General features: G+C 40.6%; 1 protein-coding gene across 6 annotated transcripts in view; it reads left to right on the forward strand.

Moving 5' to 3' along the window:
- Sfmbt1 (Scm like with four mbt domains 1) overlaps positions 1-20588 on the forward strand; it is a 100320-nt gene that overhangs the window by 73610 nt on the left and 6122 nt on the right. For 5 of the 6 annotated variants that reach the window (XM_040747798.1, XM_040747800.1, XM_040747801.1 and 2 more), the window contains 10 exons: positions 2483-2609; positions 3614-3727; positions 6496-6538; positions 8935-9002; positions 9720-9859; positions 13760-13869; positions 14756-14931; positions 18036-18214; positions 18391-18636; positions 19945-20073. In XM_040747798.1, coding sequence (XP_040603732.1) covers positions 2483-2609; positions 3614-3727; positions 6496-6538; positions 8935-9002; positions 9720-9859; positions 13760-13869; positions 14756-14931; positions 18036-18214; positions 18391-18636; positions 19945-20073 — 1332 coding nt within the window. The remainder of the gene's footprint in view (positions 1-2482; positions 2610-3613; positions 3728-6495; positions 6539-8934; positions 9003-9719; positions 9860-13759; positions 13870-14755; positions 14932-18035; positions 18215-18390; positions 18637-19944; positions 20074-20588) is intronic. The other variant, XM_040747802.1, reaches the window with a different exon arrangement.

The following is a 20588-nucleotide window of genomic DNA, read 5'->3' on the forward strand; positions in this document are numbered from 1 at the left end:
GTTTCGCTTTAATATGAAAGCTAGGTTGAACGTTACTTCAGAATTTAAAAAACATTATTCATTTGTCTTTTAGTGTGTTTTTTTTTTAAGTCAAATGACAATTTTACTCTTGGCTTTTTGTTGTTGTTGTTTGAGACAGGTTATTCTTAACTTTTTGTAAATGAACTTGCCTTTTTTCTCCCCCTTGTGTAAAGTTGCAGGTAGCCTGCCTTTTTTCCTCTCATAGAAAATATAGAATCTCAGCAGAGCCTGGTGGCGCACGCCTTTAGTCCTGGTAGCTGTGAGGCAGAAGCAGATGGATCTCTGTGAGTTCAAGGCCAGCCTGGTTTACATAGTGAGTTCCAGACTAACTAGGGCTTCATTTTTTTTTTCAGACCCTGCTTCAAAAAAAAAAAAAGAAAAAAAGAAAAGAAAAAAACAAACAAGTTTACAGATTTTTTTTTTTTTTGAGATTTACTCTCACTGTGTGGTCCAGGTTGACCTCAGACTCACTAGGAGGCCCAAGGCTCATGGTAATCCTCTTGCCTCAGTTTACCAAGTGTTGGGATTATGAGTTCTGTTTTTAAATTATTTTAAAATGCATTTGTTTTATGTCTGTGTGTTTTGTGTTTATGTGCATCTGGTGCCCTCAGAGGCTAGAAGAGGGCTTTAGATCCCTTGGAGGTGACCACCGTGTGGGCTCCGCACCAAACCCAGACCCTCTGCTAAAGTAGCAATTGCTTTTGTCCCTAACCCATGTCTCCAGCCCCAAGTCTTTAATTTGTTAAACTTTATTTTTTGTTTTTCAGAACTACTTATCTTTGAGTAGTTCTTTATTTTGTTTAGTGTTTTGAAGCAGAGTATCACTTGACAGGGTCTCTATAGTTCTTTCTGGCCTGAAACTCACTATGTAGACAGGATAGGCTTTGAACTCACAGAGAGCTGTATCTGCTTCTCCCTCCTAGGTGCTGTGATTAAAGACATGCACCATCAAAGCTCTATAGTTTTTAATGGTGCACTATTCTTTAAGTATGAAATAGTTTTTCTTGTCTCCCAGTAGATGTTAATTAACACTACTAGTTTGAATGTTTCCTTGTGTGCTCTCCGCTTTCTCCAATTGCTGGTTTTGTCTGTAACTTTTATATTCTGAAACATCTGATTTTTCTACGTTACTGTTTACATTTAAGAATGGGAAAGTAAAACAAAAAAATTGATTAGAAACTTTGAGCATGTTTAGATGGGGTTTGTCAACCTTGATTTTTCCTACAGAGTGGGATCTGGCTGACCATTTATTGAGAAAAGTTAAATTGTATCTTTATGTGTTGTCCTGTTACTGTGAAAGCTCTTTTCCTGTCCCCATCTGATATTACAGAGGCTACGGCTGGGCCTTCACCACACACACCCTTACCACTTGTTTGTGTCCTCCTGCCCAAAGATCTTGTATTTTATCTTTTCCAGAGAATAAATCTCACTTTCTGTAGGGAAGGGAAAGACACAGTTGCCCTGAGGTATGTAATAATACATAATGGCATAATGTAAATGCTTTTTAAATGTTTCTGGAAAAAAAAAGAAGAAAGGAAAGAAAAAGGTCCTCCAAGCATGAAGGGACACATCTGTAATTCCAGTGCTCTAGGAGGCTGAGGCAGGAGGATTGATGTAAATGGGAAGCCAGCCATTCTAAATAGTAAGACCTAAGACCACCCCCCCATCTCAAAAAGCATCTTGTTCTTAACTCTAAACAAACGAGGGGCTGGGAATGTAGCTCAGTACCTTTCTAGAGCGCTTGCTTAGTGCCTGTGAAACCCTGAGTTAGTCTTCAGAGTTACAAACCAGGTGTGGTGGTACACCCCCGAAATCCCAGCTCTGGGAGGCATAGTAGGAGGATCAGTGTGAAGGTCACATCTTTGCATGTAGCAAGAGTTAGGGGTCAGCCTGGGCTACATGAGACCCGTCTGAGACATGAGATCCTCCATACCTGGTTTAGGCCTCTTCTCTTCTGCCCCACTTACATCAGTCCTGTTCTGACAGCTGCTGACTCTGTTCACTGCCAACTTGTGTTTACCTCTTGTTATGTGCATCCTACAGGTCGTTGTTTTGTTTCTCAATTTACGTTTTTATTTTGTGTGTGCATGTGCACAAGTCATGGCACACATGGAGAGATGAATTTGTGGGAGCTGATTTTTTTTTACCTTTTACCCTGTTGGTTCTGAGAACCAGACAAGTATCTTTATCTACTGAGCTCATCTAGACAGCCCTATGTTTATGTTCCCAAAAATCAACAGTAATTTTTAATGAGTTATCAGGAAGGAAAGCAATTATATCTTAAAAATTGTTTCCTCCTATTTTCCTTTTGCTTCCTTGAAAGCAAAACAGAACAAAATGTACTCATTGCTTTACTATAAATCTAGGGATTAAATACCACTTACAAAACATTCCAGTAGAGCACGTGTTAATACTAGGTATTAATCTAATTAATGAATTTGATTCATTGGTTTTATTGTAGTCAGTTTCTGAGCACCAGTTTAAGAAGAACATGAAGCTGGAGGCCGTGAACCCTCTTCTCCCTGAAGAAGTGTGCATTGCCAGCGTCACTGCAGTGAGAGGCTCCTACCTGTGGCTCCAGCTGGAAGGTCAGGACCAGCGCCCCTGACACGTTTCCTGTGGCCATTCCTGCGCTCTTCCTGCTCATTCCTGTAGTGTGGCTTGCTAAACAGTGATAGAATTTGAAATCCAAGATTTTAAGCACACTTTTTTGTTCTTGGCTTTTAAATTTTAGGAAATGAAAGTCAATAAAAGCTCTTTAAAGTCCTTTATTTTCATAATGGCAAGTCAAAATAAGATATATTTTGGTTGCCTCAATAGAACCAAATAGAATGTAGACAGATGTGATTTGTCTTTCTCAGAGTAATACTTAAGTGATTGGGCAGATTTGTTGATGAAGCTAAGTAAATGCTCAGTGCTGCAGCAGTTGTACCTGGCTTGCTTTTTTTATCCCGTTGCCAAATAATCTCTAAAAAGATGCCTTCTGTCTCTGATGTGTAGAACTGGCCTGTAGTGCGGATGTTAAGGACAGTGTTTACTTGGCAGATCTTTCCCTGGTTAAATTCATCATTCCACATTCAGGGTTAGTCCAAGAATGCAAGACATTAGTCCTGGTAGTTAAAAGTATATTTGATGTTTTGCTCAAGGAAATGGCCTGTGACACTTGCTGCCCTCCCAAATGACACCAGTCACAGCCACGGTTGCTGCTTTTCGGCTCCTTTGCCAAAGTTACTCTGTGTATTTACTTCTTTCTTGATTCTTACAAGTTACATATGGAAGGCAACTTATTTTTTTTTTCAGAGCATTTACCTAACATAAACTATATGGCTCCCATAAGAGAAATTATTGCTTAAGAGAATTGTGTCTATATTATTACAGTGTTGTTTAAAAAGTAATGTGTAGGACTGGGCATGGTTATACAATGCCTATAGTCACAACACTTAGAAGGCTGAGGCAGGGGGATCACTATTTCAAAGGTAGTCTATGTTACCTAGTGAGACCCCCGTCTCAAAAACTAAAGAAACAAACAACATAAAGAAACTTATAAAGGAAGCTGTCTAATAGTTCAAATTTTGTTTTCTTAATCTAACAGGTTCTAAGAAACCTATACCCGAATTTATTGTAAGTGTGGAGTCAATGGATATATTTCCTTTGGGCTGGTGTGAATCCAACGGCCATCCTCTCAGTACTCCTCGCCGGGCACGAGGTATTTGTCTATTTCTGGATTAGCGGGTGATCTAATCCAGAAACGATCTCTTGCACAGGTGCAACAATTAGGATGAATGTAGACATTTGAGGGAAAAATCAAAAGATACTATCTTTTTGTGTAGGCAGTTATTTATTGCAACAGCCTTTTATTAGGTAATTTTGATTTCTCACAAACTGTAATAGAGGTTTCTACCAGGGCAGGTATTGTCTTAGGGCTTGAACTGGAGAGCCTCTCCCCATGGTTATTTAGATGATTATTGGCAAGTGTCTTACTCCATCTGGGTTCGATAGCAAAATTCTGTAAAGTAACACACCTATTGTCACTGGGCTAGGAAACTCAAGCGAGAGGCTGTTAGCAGATACTAGGATTTGTTTTCTGTTTCCTAGATGAGGCCTCTTTTTAAAAATCTGTTTTAGATTTAAAAATTTTTATCATACATAAATGAGTGTTTTTCCTGCATGTATGTGTATCATGTGGGTACCTGTTGTCCTCTGGGTTCAAAAGAACATATCAGAGTCCCTGGAACTGGAGTTCTTGATGGTTGTGAACTACCATGTTGGGGCTGGGAATAAACCAGGGTCTTGTGCAAGAGCAGCAAGTACTCGTAACCTCTGAGCCTTGTCTCCAGCTCAGAGATGTTCTTGCTGTGTCTACACATTGCTGAAACAGACTGCTACTCCCTGGGGCATCCTCTGTGGGTGTACTAATCCCACTCATGAAAGGTCTGTCTTTACCATCTAGTCACCTATCGAATGCCTCACCAATGTGGTGAGCAGGTGTCAGAATAAATTTGAGAGTACAGTCAGACAGCAGCAGCAGGAATTCATTTCCATAGGCTTTTGAGCCAAGGAACTTAGTTCTTTGCTGACCATTGGCTAAAATTCTTTGCCAAATGGATCTCTTCATAGAACAGCTCAGAAACTGGCATTTGGCTTTTATTGGAATGAGGTAGCCCCCCCCCCCCTTTTTTTTTTTAAATTGGAGACAAGGACTCACTATGTAGATGACTCTTACTTGGCTAGAACTCATGATGTAGACCAAGGTGACCCTGAATTCAGATTTGCCTATCTCTGCCTACCAAGTTTTATGTAAGAACAAGTGTTCTTAGTTGCTGAGCCATCTCTCCAGCCCCGTCACTCTCTTGGTTATGTGGAGGTTGTTTTTTTCTACATTTATTATGTGTTACGGGAAGCTTTTTCTTTTGCTAGCCGCTTTGGTTTATCCCCCGCCAGTCGCCTGGGCTCTGCCGCGCCAGCCTGGTTCTAGATCCGCATGAGTCCCAAATAAACACACAGGAGGCTATATTAATTATGAAGCTGTTGGCCTTCCTTGTTTCTAACTGGCTAGCTCTGACTTAAGTAATTACCCCATAATTGTTAATCTAAGTATGTCTCTTACTGGAGAATAGTTCCAGGCTTCCTACCCCAATGGCGGTTACATCTCGAACCCCTCGTGTTTCTCCTACCCAGAGTCCTCCTGGACTCCTAGCCCCACCTATCTAGATTCCTATTGGCCAGACAGTGCTTTATTAGCATAAGACTTCCCCAACAATTATGTGTGCATGCACTGCATAAACATGGAAGTCAGAGGGTAACTTCTGGGAATTGATTCTCTTTTTCCTCCAAGTGACTGCTGGAATCAAACTCAGGTTGTCAGACTTCGTGGCAAGGCCCTTACCACAGTGCCATCTTTTTTTTTTTTTTTTTTTTTTTTTTTTTTGGTTTTTCGAGACAGGGTTTCTCTGTGGCTTTGGAGGCTGTCCTGGAACTCGCTCGGTAGACCAGGCTGGTCTCGAACTCACAGTGATCCGCCTGCCTCTGCCTCCTGAGTGCTGGGATTACAGGGGTGCGCCACCAACGCCCGGCTCCACAGTGCCATCTTATCCACCCTTTATTTCTCTTTTTACACACGCGTTTTTAGTTTTAATGTGTTCCAGTGTAATTCATTGACTCCTTTATCACCTCTGCTCTTAACTGTCATATTCAAGAATGGTTCTACAAATTCAGTACTGTGAACTTTTTGTCATATGTGAGAGTTTTGAAGTTTTATCTCTGTGTTTAGTAATTTGCTTTCATTTTTATATATGATGTAAGTAAGAGTCTAGCTTTGTACCATTAACTGGTCCTAGGGTCCTCATCAGACGAGCCTTTCTTTTCGGTCAGTATGTTTATTCTGTTGAAGTATTTGTAGGTGTTGATTAGCCTAGTGATACTTGAAAGTATTCTTTTTGTTTTTTTCTAAGAAGATTCCAACCAAGAAAAATGTTCCTTAGTTAGAATGTTGATATTTAAAGCCAGGCAGTGGTGGCACACGCCTTTAATCCCAGCACTCGGGAGGCAGAGGCAGGCAGATCTCTGTGAGTTCGAGACCAGCCTGGTGTACAGAGCGAGTTCCAGGACAGCCTCTGAAGCCACAGAGAAACCCTGTCTCAGAACCGCCCCCCAAAAAAAAGAATGTTGATATTTAGCCAGGCAGTGGTGGTTCACGCCTTTAATCCCAGCAGTGGCAGGTAGATCTTAGTGAGTTTGAGGCCAGCCTAGTCTACAGAGTGAGTTTGAGTTCTAGGGCAGCCAGTACAGAGAAATTCTGTCTCAAACAACAACAACAACAACAACAACAAAAAACCCAAAGAATTTGACACTTAAAGACTAATTTAAAAGTACTTGCTCATTATTTATATACGACCAGGTATCAAATAAGATGATTACAAGCTTAAGTCTTTGCCTTTGTCTTTAAATTTTTTGGCATTTTTTCCCCTAATACAGTGCATAAACAGAGGAAAATCGCAGTGGTTCAACCAGAAAAACAGTAAGTAATGTAATAGCTGTCTAAACAGTTCAGGTTTTAAACTTAGAATATCTTGGGGAATAACTGATAGAGGAGAACATATGTCCTTTGTGTTATTTTCTCACATGAAAGCATAAACTTGTAAGTCAAATTTGATAGCTTATATATTTCTCTCAGTGTACTCCTTTCCTAAAATTGAATTATAAAATGAATCATGGTGGTGTATGTCTGTCATCTTAGCTACTTTAAAGGCTGACTCAGCAGGATCATTTAAGGTAGGCCTGGGTTATATAGTGAGTACCAGGCTAGCAAGGGTTATGAATAAAACCCTGTCTCAAAACCAAATTCTTACTATATACAAAAGGGCAACTATATCCTCAAGATGTTCCCCATTTGAATAAAAGAAGGGAGATATTTGTAAGAGAAGAACAAGAATTGTAAGTCATAGTATCTTGATGTACAAAACAGCAACTGGAAAAGAAAAGCTACATTCCTCCTTTGAACCCATCTAATAAGCTGCCATACAAAATTACCATAGACTGGGTGAATTGAACCACAGAAGCTAATTTTCTCATATTCTAGAAGCTAGGTAATCATCAGATCAAAATGGCAGTTGATTTGATTCCATTCAGGGCCTTGCTTCCTGGCATACTGACGGACACCTTGTATGTAGGACTTCCCACAGTGAAGATCGCTCCTTGTCTTACCCTTTCTTATAAGGCTATTCATGATCCCACTGTAGGATCTAATAAGTTCTAAGGAACTCTTCATTATCTCCTAAAAGCTTGGCCTTCATAGGCAATTAGTTACATTGTTGGTTAGGGTTTGAATAAATGAATTTTGAGGGGCACAGTTCCATCTCTAGCAACTTTTGTAATGACCTAGTAAATAATCTATACCTTTGTACCTATGTAGGTAATAAAACTGACAATAGAAGTAAAGAGAGAGGCCATAGAATTTTATCCCTGGTACATAAGTGAGATAGCAGTAACAAAAAAAAAAAAAAAAGCCTTGGATTTTGATAAGGTCAAGTCAAAGTGTCAGTCCTGAAGCATTTTAAAAGGCTCGAAAATATTTTCAGGATTTCTTCAAGTAGAATGCATCTCTGGTGTTTTAAATTTACACACACACACACATACGCACGCATGCATGCACGCACGCACGCACGCATACGAGAGAGAGAGAGACAGACAGACAGACAGACAGACAGACAGACAGACAGACAGACACTATATGAGAAATGTTTCTGGGTGGTTGAGGAGATGGCTTACTTTGTAAAGTGCTTGGCTGGCCAATCATGAAGACCTGAGTTTGATCCTCAGACCCAAATAAAAACTGAGCATGATGGTGCCCTTGGAATGCCACTGATAGGGAGGCAGAGACAAGCAGCAGACTCTAGAGCTTGCTACCCAGTCAGTCTAGCTGAATTGGTCATCCCAGGCTCTAGTAAGGGACCCTGTCTCAAAAAATGTGGTCCCTGAGTGGACCTCTGGCCTCTTTACCCATGAATACATCAATATACATAAACATACACAGGAAACATTTTTGTTATGTGACTGAAAAACTGAATAATTTACTTGAGTACCCAGGGTCCAGCCTCGGCTCTCGTTCAGGTCCTAAGAGTGGGAAGGGGGGTTGGTACAAGGAAAATTTCTGACCACCAAGTAGATCTCACTCAAGTGGCCCCAAAATAGCTCAAGCCATCTTTATTTATACTTAAACAGAGTTTTTCTTACCAGGATTACATGAGCAGCCTCATTACTGGTTTCTGATTTTGACTTTAAGAAATACATCACAATTTAATGAATGCATTGTGATCATTATGAAAGCCCCCACTGGTCCCCTTTATACTTCCCCAAATCCACCCTCCCACCCTGTACACAGCCTTATTCTAGTCATAGACTTGAGCAGTTTTGCAGTCTTAACTATATCGAGTCAGACACATCCTGTCCTCAAAGCACTAATGTCAACTGCTTGCAGTTACACAGCTGAAAGATTGGGCACAATGCTTTAAAGACAACAAAAGCAGGCATAGTGGGGCATGCTTGCAGTTCAGGAAACCAGAGGCTGAGGTACAATGGTTGCCATGAGTTTGAGTACCAGATCAGCTAGAGATATATGCCAGCACCTGTCTCAAAGAACAATCAAAACCCCCCATGAAATTACAGATTCTCTAATATATTTTTATAATTTCTGAACATTTAATATCATGTCTATAGATTGTTGGCTCATGTGTCCTCTCCATGGTTTTAAAAACAATTTCTACTTTAAAAATAATGTTTATGAGTTTATGAGTTAAGAGCATTCTTCTATTTTAGATTTACAGCTTGCCCCATTTGCTTTTTTGAAGGAAACTAACCTGTAGACTTTCCTGGTATTAAAGGTAATTTCACTAATTTTTCCCTTTGTTTTTCTTGACCCAGAATACTGTCTTCAAGAACTGTCCATGGGGGCCTGAAGAATCAGCTGAACTCCACACACTCAGGTACAGTATTTATGACATTGTGGAAAAGAGATCCTTGGTTACCTTTTAATGGCCTGTACTTGGAAATAAAGAATGCATTTGAGCCAAGTGTTGGTAGCACATGTCTGTGTTCCCACCATTTGGGAGATAAAACTCAGGAGGATAACCTCAAATTCAAGGTCAGAATGGTCTATACATAAGACTCTAGGCCAACTAGAGCTACATAGTGAAACTCTTATCTTGAAATAAAATAAACCAAAAGCCCCTGTACATTTGTAGTATTAATTAAGGTAGGGCTTGGAAGACAAGCTGCAAGTCTGGGTAATGATCAACATTTATATCTAGGAATACTATAGAACAGATTACTGAATAGTTGATATTTGAAGGACTAGAAAAGGAAGGACTGACCATCAAGACTAGTGGGTTCATGGAGTTGGTCCTCCACTTCCTTTACCCGAAGTGTGGGGCTCTAGATTTGTGTCACATAACCCAGGAGTTAAACAACATATGTAGTTCAGGGTAATGATAAGCTCTGTAATCTAGTATAAAGTAAGATATTTAAGAGAATTGTCAGACAGTATGTTGAGCTTCAAAAGATGTATTTCCATGGTTGGGAATGTCACTCAAACCTGCATAGCATGTATACACACACATGAATATGATGCTGTGTATGCTGGTTGCTACCCCATGGAATAGAGTGAGAATGACTACCTTGAGTCCTTATTTCTTCATTTCCAGTGATGATCAATGGGAAATATTGCTGTCCAAAGATATACTTCAACCACCGTTGCTTCTCAGGGCCATATCTTAACAAGGGAAGAATTGCTGAGCTGCCTCGATGTGTAGGACCTGGGAACTGTGTTCTGGTACTTAGAGAGGTAAGGTCATGACCTAGGGCAGAGCTTGGAAATTGAAGAGTAGTCTCCTAGGTTCATATATGCAGAGAACCATGTGCCATTGATATAACAGCTATAGGCTTAATCAAATATAGCTAATTTCTCATGTATTCTAAGACTTCAGGTAGTACCTAGAAATGTGAAAACTACCAAACACTATAGATTCTGTGTTTTTCTTCCTATATGTACTAATACTTTTTTGTTCTTGTAACAGGATACCTGAGGGAGGTTAGTTATAAAGAAAAAGAGGTTTATTTAATACATAGTTTTAGAGGCTAAAAAGTTTAAGACCAAGTTCCCCTATCAGTTTGGCTTATGGTGAAGTTCCTCTCGCCTCTCAAATCCTAATGAGAACTATATATGAGAGGAAGAATCATGTTGACAGATAGGCTTGAGAGGTGGCGCACACCTTAAATACCAGCACTCTGGAGGCAGAGGCAGGCGGATCTCTGTGAGTTCGAGACCAGCCTGGTCTACAGAGTGAGTTCCGGGACAGCCTCCAAAACAATACAGAGAAACCCTGTCTCGAAAAAACAAAACAAAACAAAAAAAAAGGCAGAAGAAGCAGCAGCAGCTTGAGAGAGACTGGAGACCTACTGTCCCCTCTGAGGTCTTGTCTCCAATTTTTCTGAGGACCTCTAATTTCATTTGCTCTTGCTGTAATCCCCCCAGGGAAAAAAAAAGAAAAAAATGGGACAAAACACACAATGTAGATTGCAAGTCATCACTGAGAGGAAGTCAAGGCAGCAGCAACTTGGGACAGTTGCTCCCATGCGCCACAGTCAAGAGCAGGCGAATGGATGGATGTGTACATGCTTGTGCTCGGCTGGCTTCCTCCTCCTTGCACACCCAGGACCCAACCCCAGGGAGTGGTGCTACTCACTTTTAGGCTGGTCAACATAATCACAATATTCCCTCACAGACATGCTCACCTCATAAGAATTCTGTCACTTTTTATATCCATCATACTGTGGACATGAGCTTTTGGGGGGGGCGGCATATTCAAGCTGTGTCCAAACCATCACACTTATGATAAAATTTATTTAGTAAGTTAGACATGGTAAGTGATTAACAACAATAACAAATTTAATAATTTAAATGTTGTATGAAAGTCGTCTTTCATATGCTCTTACTGAGATGTACCTTGTACTTGTTATAGTAAGATCAGATCAGTGTCACACGATGGGTGCTGTGACATTAGACTATGTTAAGGATTGTTGAGCCATGACATGCACTGTGAAATCTCAAGGCTAATCTGCTAATTGGCATAGCTACTAAGAGGCTGTAGATGATGTGCATAGCATTGACACAGTAGGCGGAGATAATTCCCATACATGAGTAGGATGGTACAATACTTCATCAGCACACTCAAAATGGTGTGCAGCTTAACATAGGTTTTGGACTACTGTGGATCATATGTGGCTGCAACTCAGAACACAAAATCACAGTTGAGGCTGGGCACTACTGTCCTACATGGTAAATTGTAACATGATTGTCTCTGCTCCTCAGGGAGCATTCACCCAAGCAAGTCTTCAGATGGGTTCACCTCTTTCTAAAGACTGTAGAGGAGGCTGGCATAGCTAGGTATTGTGATGTGTGCCCGTGACTCTGCAGGGCCATCAGTCTTGTTTACCTTTGAACCAGCTCTTGGAGTCATTGATTCTTTGTGCTCTTTCAGTTTCATTCATTTCTGCTCAGATTTTTTTTTATTATTTCTTGTCATCTACTGTTTTTCTTGTTTTTACAAATCCTTGAATTGCATCACTAACTAACTTGTTTGTGCCTTTTATGATTTTTTTTTAAATGTAGGCATTTAGATCTATAAGTTTTCTTCATAGGGCTGCTTTTTATGTGTCCCACGGATTTTGTTACTTAGTTCCAGGAATTTTTCATTTCTTCTTTGATCCATTCATCATTTAGTAATGAGTAGTTTAATCTTTGAGAGCTTATCTACTTAGGAGATATTTCTTTGTTGTCAAGTTTAAGTTTTATTGCATTATGGTCAGATAGGACATACAAGTATTTCAGTTCTTCTGATTTTTGTTAAGATTTATTTTGTGTCTCACGATGTAGGCTGCTGAGTAAAATGTGTCCTATTTAGTGTTTGGGTGTAATATTCTGTAGAGAGTAGTTAGGTCAAATTTGATGTATGATGTCATTTAGTTCTGATGTTTCTTTGTTAATATTTTGTCCATATGTTCTGACTCACAGAGACAGTGAGGTATGAAAAACACCTGCTATTACTGGATTGGTGTTCATTGGTGTCTTTAATTCTAGTAATAGGCATTTTATGAAATTGAGCACTCCATAGACTTTGGCACATATGTGTTTGAGTTGATTGCCCTCTTGACTCTTGATCAGCAGTAATGTCTTTCTCTTTTACTAGTTTTAGTTTAAAATCTATTTTGTCAGATATTAGGATAGCAATGCCTGCTTGCTTCCTGCTCCCAATGCTTAGAATACTTTTTCTGTCTTTACTTTAATGTGGTGCCCAATCTGGATCTCTGTTTCATAACCCATTCGTCAGCTTGTGTCTTTTGAGAGTTGAGTCCATTAATATTTAAAGTTATTATTGAAAGGGTAATTTTGGGGATTTCATTTTGCTATTTGTGTTCTGTTTGTATTTTGTGTTTCAGAAATTGTGGTTTCATGTGTTGTCTGTGATTGGGGGAGGAATCAGGCAGAGATAGGGTCAGGTGGACCCACCAGACTGAGCCACAGGGCAGGATGTGTGGGCCTGGCTGACACATCTGTCACAAGTAGCTGCAGAGTTAGAACGGTCTGTGCCAGAGGTTATAAGTAAGTTACTTTTGTCTTTATACCACACGACTGACTAGAGGGGTCCCTGGCTAGCAGCTGCATGGAGACTAGACTTGGGAGGGTTTGGGCTGGGAAGCTCTGTGACACCACCCCACGTGGATGAGGTAGGAGCAGGAGTCTGTGAAGTTGCATCAGGGCTCATCTTCACATGGCCCAAGCGCCAGCAGGAGACGAGACTGTCTATGCGGGAGCAAGCAGGCTGGCTGCAGGGTGCCTTGCTGGGAGTTGTGCTTGGAACTCACGCTCAGACTTAAAGCAGTCCCGGGTCAGCTCAGTGATGGGATGACTGAAGGGAGTGATAGGGGCACGTGCCTGTAATCCTAACACTTGGGAGGCTGAGGCGAGACTGTTTTTCAATTTAAGAGATTGTGTGGCATTAACTAGAGTTCATGATTACGCTGTTTCTCAGGCTTCCAGTAACAAATTTGAGAACTTGAACCTGTCAGTCTTCAGAAGGGCAAGGCAGAGCCTGAGGAGGCTAGTTTCTAGACCAGACTCTTCTAGCCATCAGAAGGCTGATGTCTGCACAGTGTCCTAGTTGGTTTTTCTGTCAACTTGACATAAGCTAGAGTAATCTGGGAAGAAGAGCTTCAGTTGAGAAAATGCTTCCACCAGCAAGTCTCTAGGGCATTTTATTGATTAATGATGGATAAGGGAGGGCCTAGTGTACTCTGGGCAGTGCTGCCTCTGGGCACGTGATCCTGGCAGGCTGTGCAATCTTGAGAACAAGCCAGTTAGCATTTTATTATTTTGTCAACATTCTTTTTTTTTTTTTTTTTTTTTTTTTTTGGTTTTTTTCGAGACAAGGTTTCTCTGTATTGTTTCGGAGGCTATCGGTCCAGCCCGGCCTCGAACTCACAGAGATCCGCCTGCCTCTGCCTCCCGAGTGCTGGGATTAAAGGCGTGCGCCACCAACGCCCGGCAACATTCTTATATTAACTGGAAATAATCTCCAGAATGCTCTTAAAAGTCTTACAGCTAGCAAGTGTGTTAAAACTCTAATGGTCTGAGTTTTCTCCTTCCGCCTGACCCTACATTTCTTTCTGCCTTCACCCATCTCAGGTCCTCACTTTACTCATCAATGCAGCCTACAAGCCCAGCCGCGTCCTTCGTGAGCTCCAGCTGGACAAAGAGTCTGTGTGGCACGGATGTGGGGAGGTCCTAAAGGCCAAGTGAGTGGAGCCCTCACCCTTTCCTCTTCCCTGACGCTGGCAGAGCCAAGCTGCTCCAGCTGTTCCTAGTAAAGGACCCTATGAAAACAATGATTTAGAAGACATACAAACTCTAAGAGACATAAACACTAGAACGTTTTTTATTAGAGTGACAATATAGAAAATAATTATTTAAAACTTATGTGAAAATTTGTAAACATATACTGTTGCTTTCTGACCTGAGCTTTTTTTGTGGCTGGATGGCAGCTGGCATGTCATATTATCCTTGAGCCACACTCTGAGGATAAAGGGGGATTTAATAAAAGGCGCTCTTTTAGTAGTTAGTGTAAGTAGTATTTAAAATTCTTCAAGGCTGGGGAACAGAGCATGTTTGAGGCCTCTTGGTTTGATCCTTCAAATGAATTAATAAATAAATGAATGCATGCACACATACATACATAATACATATTTTCACCTAAGAACAGAAAGCAAAGACTTTGTCTTTCGTGTTTAAGCAACCTAATTTTCAAATTGTAGTGTACCACACTTGAGTACAGACTGTAGAACTTCTTTTTTATTTTAAGCATTCTCAAATTATGGGGACTAGAGGGATGTCTCAGTGATTAAGAGCACTGGCTGCTCTTTCAAAGGACCCAGGTTCAATTCCCAGCACCCACACTGCTGCTCACAGCTGTCTGTGAGTAGAGTTCCAGGGTATCTGCAAAACCTTCACAGAGATACACCTGCAGGCAGAACATAAATGCACATAGAATGAAAATAAACCATGAAAAAAAAGAACTTTCAACTATGAAAGATAAGTAAAAGTGTTTTCAGAACACTTCGTTACATTTTTCTTAGGGTAATCACTGGTCGAATAAATTTGGCTCCTGATGTTTTCTAATTGTAGATATAAAGGAAAGAGTTATCGAGCTACTGTTGAGATAGTGAAGACAGCAGATCGAGTGACTGAATTCTGCCGGCAAACATGTATCAAACTGGAATGTTGCCCTAACCTCTTTGGTCCACGGATGGTTCTGGATACATGTTCTGAGAATTGCTCTGTTCTTACAAAGACTAAATACAGTGAGTACAGCTTTCAGATGTGTTAGCCATAACATTTGCCATCTTGTAGAGATATTCATGTTATCAGAAACATAAGCTTCTGTAAAGGACCAGAATGATATATTTACCAGGGGTCAAGGGATCTCATTTATTCTGTTTTTGTTGTTTTGCTGTGTTTTTTTAATCTTTAAAAAATGGAAGAACCAAGGAGGAATTCATTTTTGAGAAAATTATATTGGATTTTTACATTACTTTACTACATAATCAAAATTATTTCCCCACTTGTTTCCTTGCTTCCTCCTTCCCTCCCCCCCATGTGTGGTATTAGGTATTGAACCCAAAACTTCATGCATTGTAGGCGAGTGCCCTGTGTCTAAGCTCCATCCCAAGCCCCCCTTTTCTTTGTGTGTGTGTAGGGGCTTTGTTGGCTTAGTTTGGTTTTTTGGACAAGGTCTTATTATGTAGCCCAGGTTTGCAGTGCCATGCCCAGCTGTTGTCTTGAAACATTCTTTCTGTGTAGCCCTGATTGACCGAGAACTCACTGTGTAGATTTGGTTCCCTCAAACTCAGCCTCCCAGTAACTGAGATTATAGGCGTGTGCCACCATGCCAGATGCTGCATGTTTTTGTCTCTATATTCTAAACTTTGAGAAAGAATAAGAAGTATTTTAGAATACCCAAACTTTTCATCCTGGGAAAAAGAACAGAAATAAAGTTGAAGGACTTACTCTTCTTTTTTAACCATAAAAGACAATTGTAGTTATTCAGACATAGAAGTATTAAAGAATAGTAGAATAAAATAGTGAGTTTTGAAATAGAGGATCTAGAAATGAAGTGAAATTGGCATGATCAAACGATTTTAACAAGGGTGACCAACAGTGAAGAAAGAACTAAGTTTAACATGGCACCAGTAACAGTGCTATCCAAACAGAGAAACAAAACCAGACTCTCTGGCGCTTCTCTCATTTTGTATGCAAAAATCAACGTCACACCTATTATAGATGCCTTATGTAAAAATTAAAACTACAAAGCTTCTAGAAAAAAGCAGCAGTAGTCTCAAAACCTTAGGGCAAGCAAAGATTTCTTAGTGAGAACCCAGAAATGCTGATGACATAAAGGAAACACCAAAATGGAAAAATTTGTTTTCTGAATAATACCATTTAAAAAAGAGAAAGCCAAATACTTATATTGGGGAAATATTCTTTTTTTTTTTTTTTTTTTTTTGGTTTTTACAAGACAGGGTTTCTCTGTATTGTTTTGGAGGCTGTCGGTCCAGCCCAGCCTCGAACTCACAGAGATCCGCCTGCCTCTGCCTCCCAAGTGCTGGGATTAAAGGCGTGCGCTACCACCGCCTGGCTGGGGAAATATTTTTAATATGTGTGTCCAGCCAAAAATTTTTTTCCAGAAAACTTCATGAATTTCCACAACTCAGCAATAAAAAGGGAAGTTATGAGATCATGTAGAGATAATAGCTGCACGCTATTTTGAATATACGAATGTTGAGTTGTATACTTAAAATAGTTAATTGTATGCTACATGAGTTTTAGTTAATTAAAATTAAAAAATACAGAAACATGTCTAGAATTAGTGTTGATGATTTCACATAGCACTTACGGCACTGAAGCCAGTTAACAGTAGATCACCAGGTGAGTTTTATATATGAATTTATCTCAGTAATTTTTTTTAATTCCAAAAACAAAAAGCGAGTTACAACTCTGCGGTGGGGAACTTGTGTCATCTTGAGTGCAATCTACAGTGTTACTTTTTTTAAGTAACATAGAAAACAATTTTAAATGATAAAAGGCTTGCACAAACGCCACGGAAGAAGGTATTATAGAAATGTGTAGTAAACACATGAAAATGGCTCAGTATAACTTGTTACTTGGGAAATGGAAGTTTGAGATTTGTAGTAATATGGATAGAACTTAGGGGTGTTATAAGAGAAACGTCACACACACACAAAGAAAAATACTAAATATTCCCATTTCTATGTGGAAGCTAGGGCTAATGATAGAATAGTTCTCACCTACCAGAGCCTGGGGAAAGTATGCAGGAGGTGGGGTGGAGAGTGGTTGTTTGGGTACAATAATCAGGAAGATTGGAGGGATGACGTTTTATGTTCGTGTGCACCGTTGTGTGTACACCTGTGCGAGGCCCAGGACAGGCCTGACCGTGCTCGGTGATGCCATCTGCCTCTTTAAGACAAAGGCTCTTGTTACTATTGGAGATAGCTCTTAGACTAATCATATGGAAGGCTAACCTTTGGCAACATTTAATTATATGTTTAAAATACTTAGTAGAGAGGACTCCAAATGATCCTAATACAAAAAATATATAAATGTTTAAAGTGACATGTATGTTGTTTATCTTATAGTTACATATTATACATATATTGGAATGTCATGATGTACCCCATAAATCTGTGTAACTGTTTTTTAAATCTACAATTCTGAATTTCTGTGTGTACACACTAAGTTGTTTAAAACATCTGTCCTAAGGTCAGCAGGATATTAGGCATGTGTGTAAAGCAATGAAAACGCACCTGTTTGAGTCTTGCTCGAGGGGCTAATGAAAAGGTCTGTGGCTAAGAGTACTCACTGTTCCTGAAAAGAACCTAGGCTGTTATTACACCTTTATTAATTATGCTCAAACCCTGGGTGTGGCCCGAGTGCACATGAACAATAAAACCGATGAGTGGGTGCATGTATGCAATGGAACCCTACTCACCAGCGTGAAGCCTGAGCTACGGAAATGTTTTCTATACAGCACAGATGACATGAAGACGAACCCCACTGGGCGAGACAAGCAGTAGACGGGGCAGTGCCCGCTGCATGGCGCTGCCCAGAGCAGGTTCATCTGCAGCGAAGGGAGTCAGACAGCGGTTGCCCTGTGAGCGAGTGATGGGCTGAGAACTCTCTGCCTTGATAAAGTGAGGATGAGATTTTTACACATCAGTACAGATCAAGTTATGTATTCCTCTGCCTATTCCAGTTACAGAATTTAAACTACAAATGTCGCATACCCATTTTCTGCCATGCTAATGGAATCCTGTGGTTTTGAGGTACACAACAATAATGAAGCTACTTTTTTTTCTTTTTCTTCTTCTTTTTGGTCATTTATATTTAGCACATTATTATGGAAAGAAGAAAAATAAAAGAATTGGGAGGCCACCTGGTGGTCACAGTAATTTATCTTGTGCCCTGAAAAAAGCCAGTAAGAAGAGAAAACGGCGGAAAAACATTTTTGTTCATAAGAAGAAACGTGCTTCCGCATCTGTTGACAACACCCCAGTGGGCTCACCCCAGGTATGAAATCTGTGACACACCTGTCTTCTGCAGGGCCAGACGACCCCTGCTCACAGTCTGTGCACACAGCACCACACATGTTTGTAATTCCAGTCTCTGGCTAGTGAATACTTTTGTGGTGCAGTGAGTACTGGTTTGACTTGAGTCTCAGTGAGATTTCTCTCCTTCTCCTCTAGGTAAGTGGGGGGGAAGATGAGGGAGATGCAGAAGATGGAGATGATGATTCCTTAAGTGAAGGCAGCACATCTGAGCAGCAGGACGAGGTACAGGAAGAATCTGAAGTGTCAGAGAAAAAGTCAGGCTCCTCTTCTCCCACCCAGAGCGAGGTGTCCACCCCTCTGCCCCCTGACACACAGAAGAGTAAAGAAGAACCCAGCGCTGCTTCAGTCTCAGATGGTGAAAATAAGCCGCCTTCACCAAAGGTACCTGTGGGAAAAAAATCTGTCTTTGATTTCTAAGATGCCAGCATTCCACTTCTTCCCATATAAACTGAGGAAGGATTTCTAGGGTCACTTTACATTGATCCCCGGGGTTGGAGAGATGGTTCCGCAGTTGAGGGCACATCCTGCTGTTCTGGAAGACTCAAGGTGGGATCCTGGCACCCATGGCAGTGTGTCCCACAGAGTTGCCTGGAATCCCAGTTCTGATGCCCTCTTCTGGCCCCTTTGGGTATTGTATGCATGCACACAAATACAAATGCAAAGAAATCTTTAAAAAGAATATTTAAGTGATCCTCAAAGCTGTGGTTTTCATGTGCTTCAAGGATTGTATGGAGATCACTTGTGAAGGGACATTCTCAGAGAAGTTGCTGGTTTTAAATAAGAAGAAAAGGGCCGGGCGGTGGTGGCGCACGCCTTTAATCCCAGCACTCGGGAGGCAGAGGCAGGCGGATCCCTGTGAGTTCGAGGCTGGGCTGGACTGATAGCCTCCAAAACAATACAGAGAAACCCTGTCTTGTAAAAAGCCAAAAAAAAAAAAAAAAAAAAAAAGAAGAAGAAGAAAAGGTCTCATTGTTCGCTTATTTGTAACCTGCCATTTGGTTTAAGGGAAAGTTTAAATAATTTTTTTTATAATATGTACAGTTTTCTAGAAACAAATTACTTACTCATTTAATTCTCATTCCACTGTCTTGTGTAGCACACTTGCTATGTACATAAATACACATTACATGACCTATATTATACTAAAGGCTACAATTAACTTAGATTTTGGAGCTGGTAGAGTGCTTGCCTAGCATGCATGAAGTCCTAGGTCAGTCCCCAGCACAGTGTAAAACTAGGTGTGGTGACATTCTCCTGTAATCCCAGTTCAGAGCCAGCCTGGACGGCATGAAACCCTCTAAAACAAAATTACCATTTTAAACTGGACTTTTTAAATGTCCCATTAACAGGAGCAACAAATGATTTCTTCTTCTTGCTCTCATTTGAAATACCATTTGCTCTAGCATCGTACCAGAAAGCAGCTAAAACAGTCCAGAAACACACTGGAAATGTAAATAAATATGATAAAATTCATATTATGAGTTTCTCAAATAACTAATGCATGGGAGCCTCTTGTCATCTGTACTGGAAGAAATCAGTCTGAGAGAGTGAGGATAAGGGGAGTGGGGATGTTCGTCCCAAGCCTACTTTAGATCCTGCCTTGAAGGGTTATTGACTTTCTTTGGGGAGACGTTTTAAAAATAGGTCATTATTTATACCACTTGGTTTGTCTTGTTGTTGGGAATGAAGGAAATAAGGATTGAGGTTGGCGAGAGACTCCACCTGGACAGTAACCCGCTGAAGTGGACTGTGGCGGACGTCGTGCGGTTCATCAGATCCACTGACTGTGCGCCGCTGGCAAGAATATTCCTGGATCAGGTAATCAGGATAGCATAAGGCAGCAGCAATAATGTGTGTGGCAAAGAACTGTCTGGGCAAAACTTACAAGATGTGGAAGGCAGGGTTTGGTACAAAAGATTGTTGTAGTCCTGTTCCTTACTTGAGGGACTTGTACCACAGTTGCAGCAGATGGTTGCTTTGTCTTCCCTTGAAATTTAATATTTAAATAAAATCAGGCATGTCTTAATTAACCTCATCTTCTTAAAAATAACAATTTGATGCCTTTTTTTGTTGTTTTTTTTTTTGTTTGTTTTATGAGACAGGGTTTCTCTGTATTGTTTTGGAGGCTGTCGGTCCAGCCCGGCCTCAAACTCGCAGAGATCTGCCTGCCTCTGCCTCCCGAGTGCTGGGATTAAAGGCGTGCGCCACCACTGCCCGGCAATGCCTTTTTTTTTTTTTTCCTAAGTTAGCATTTCTAATATGCCAGGCTCTAGAATGGTAACCAGTTTAAATGCAGGTATGGTGAAACACAACTAGTTATGTAGCCATATTGA

Source organism: Mesocricetus auratus, unplaced genomic scaffold (assembly GCF_017639785.1).
Source record: "Mesocricetus auratus isolate SY011 unplaced genomic scaffold, BCM_Maur_2.0 Super-Scaffold_100006, whole genome shotgun sequence".
NCBI lineage: Eukaryota > Metazoa > Chordata > Mammalia > Rodentia > Cricetidae > Mesocricetus > Mesocricetus auratus.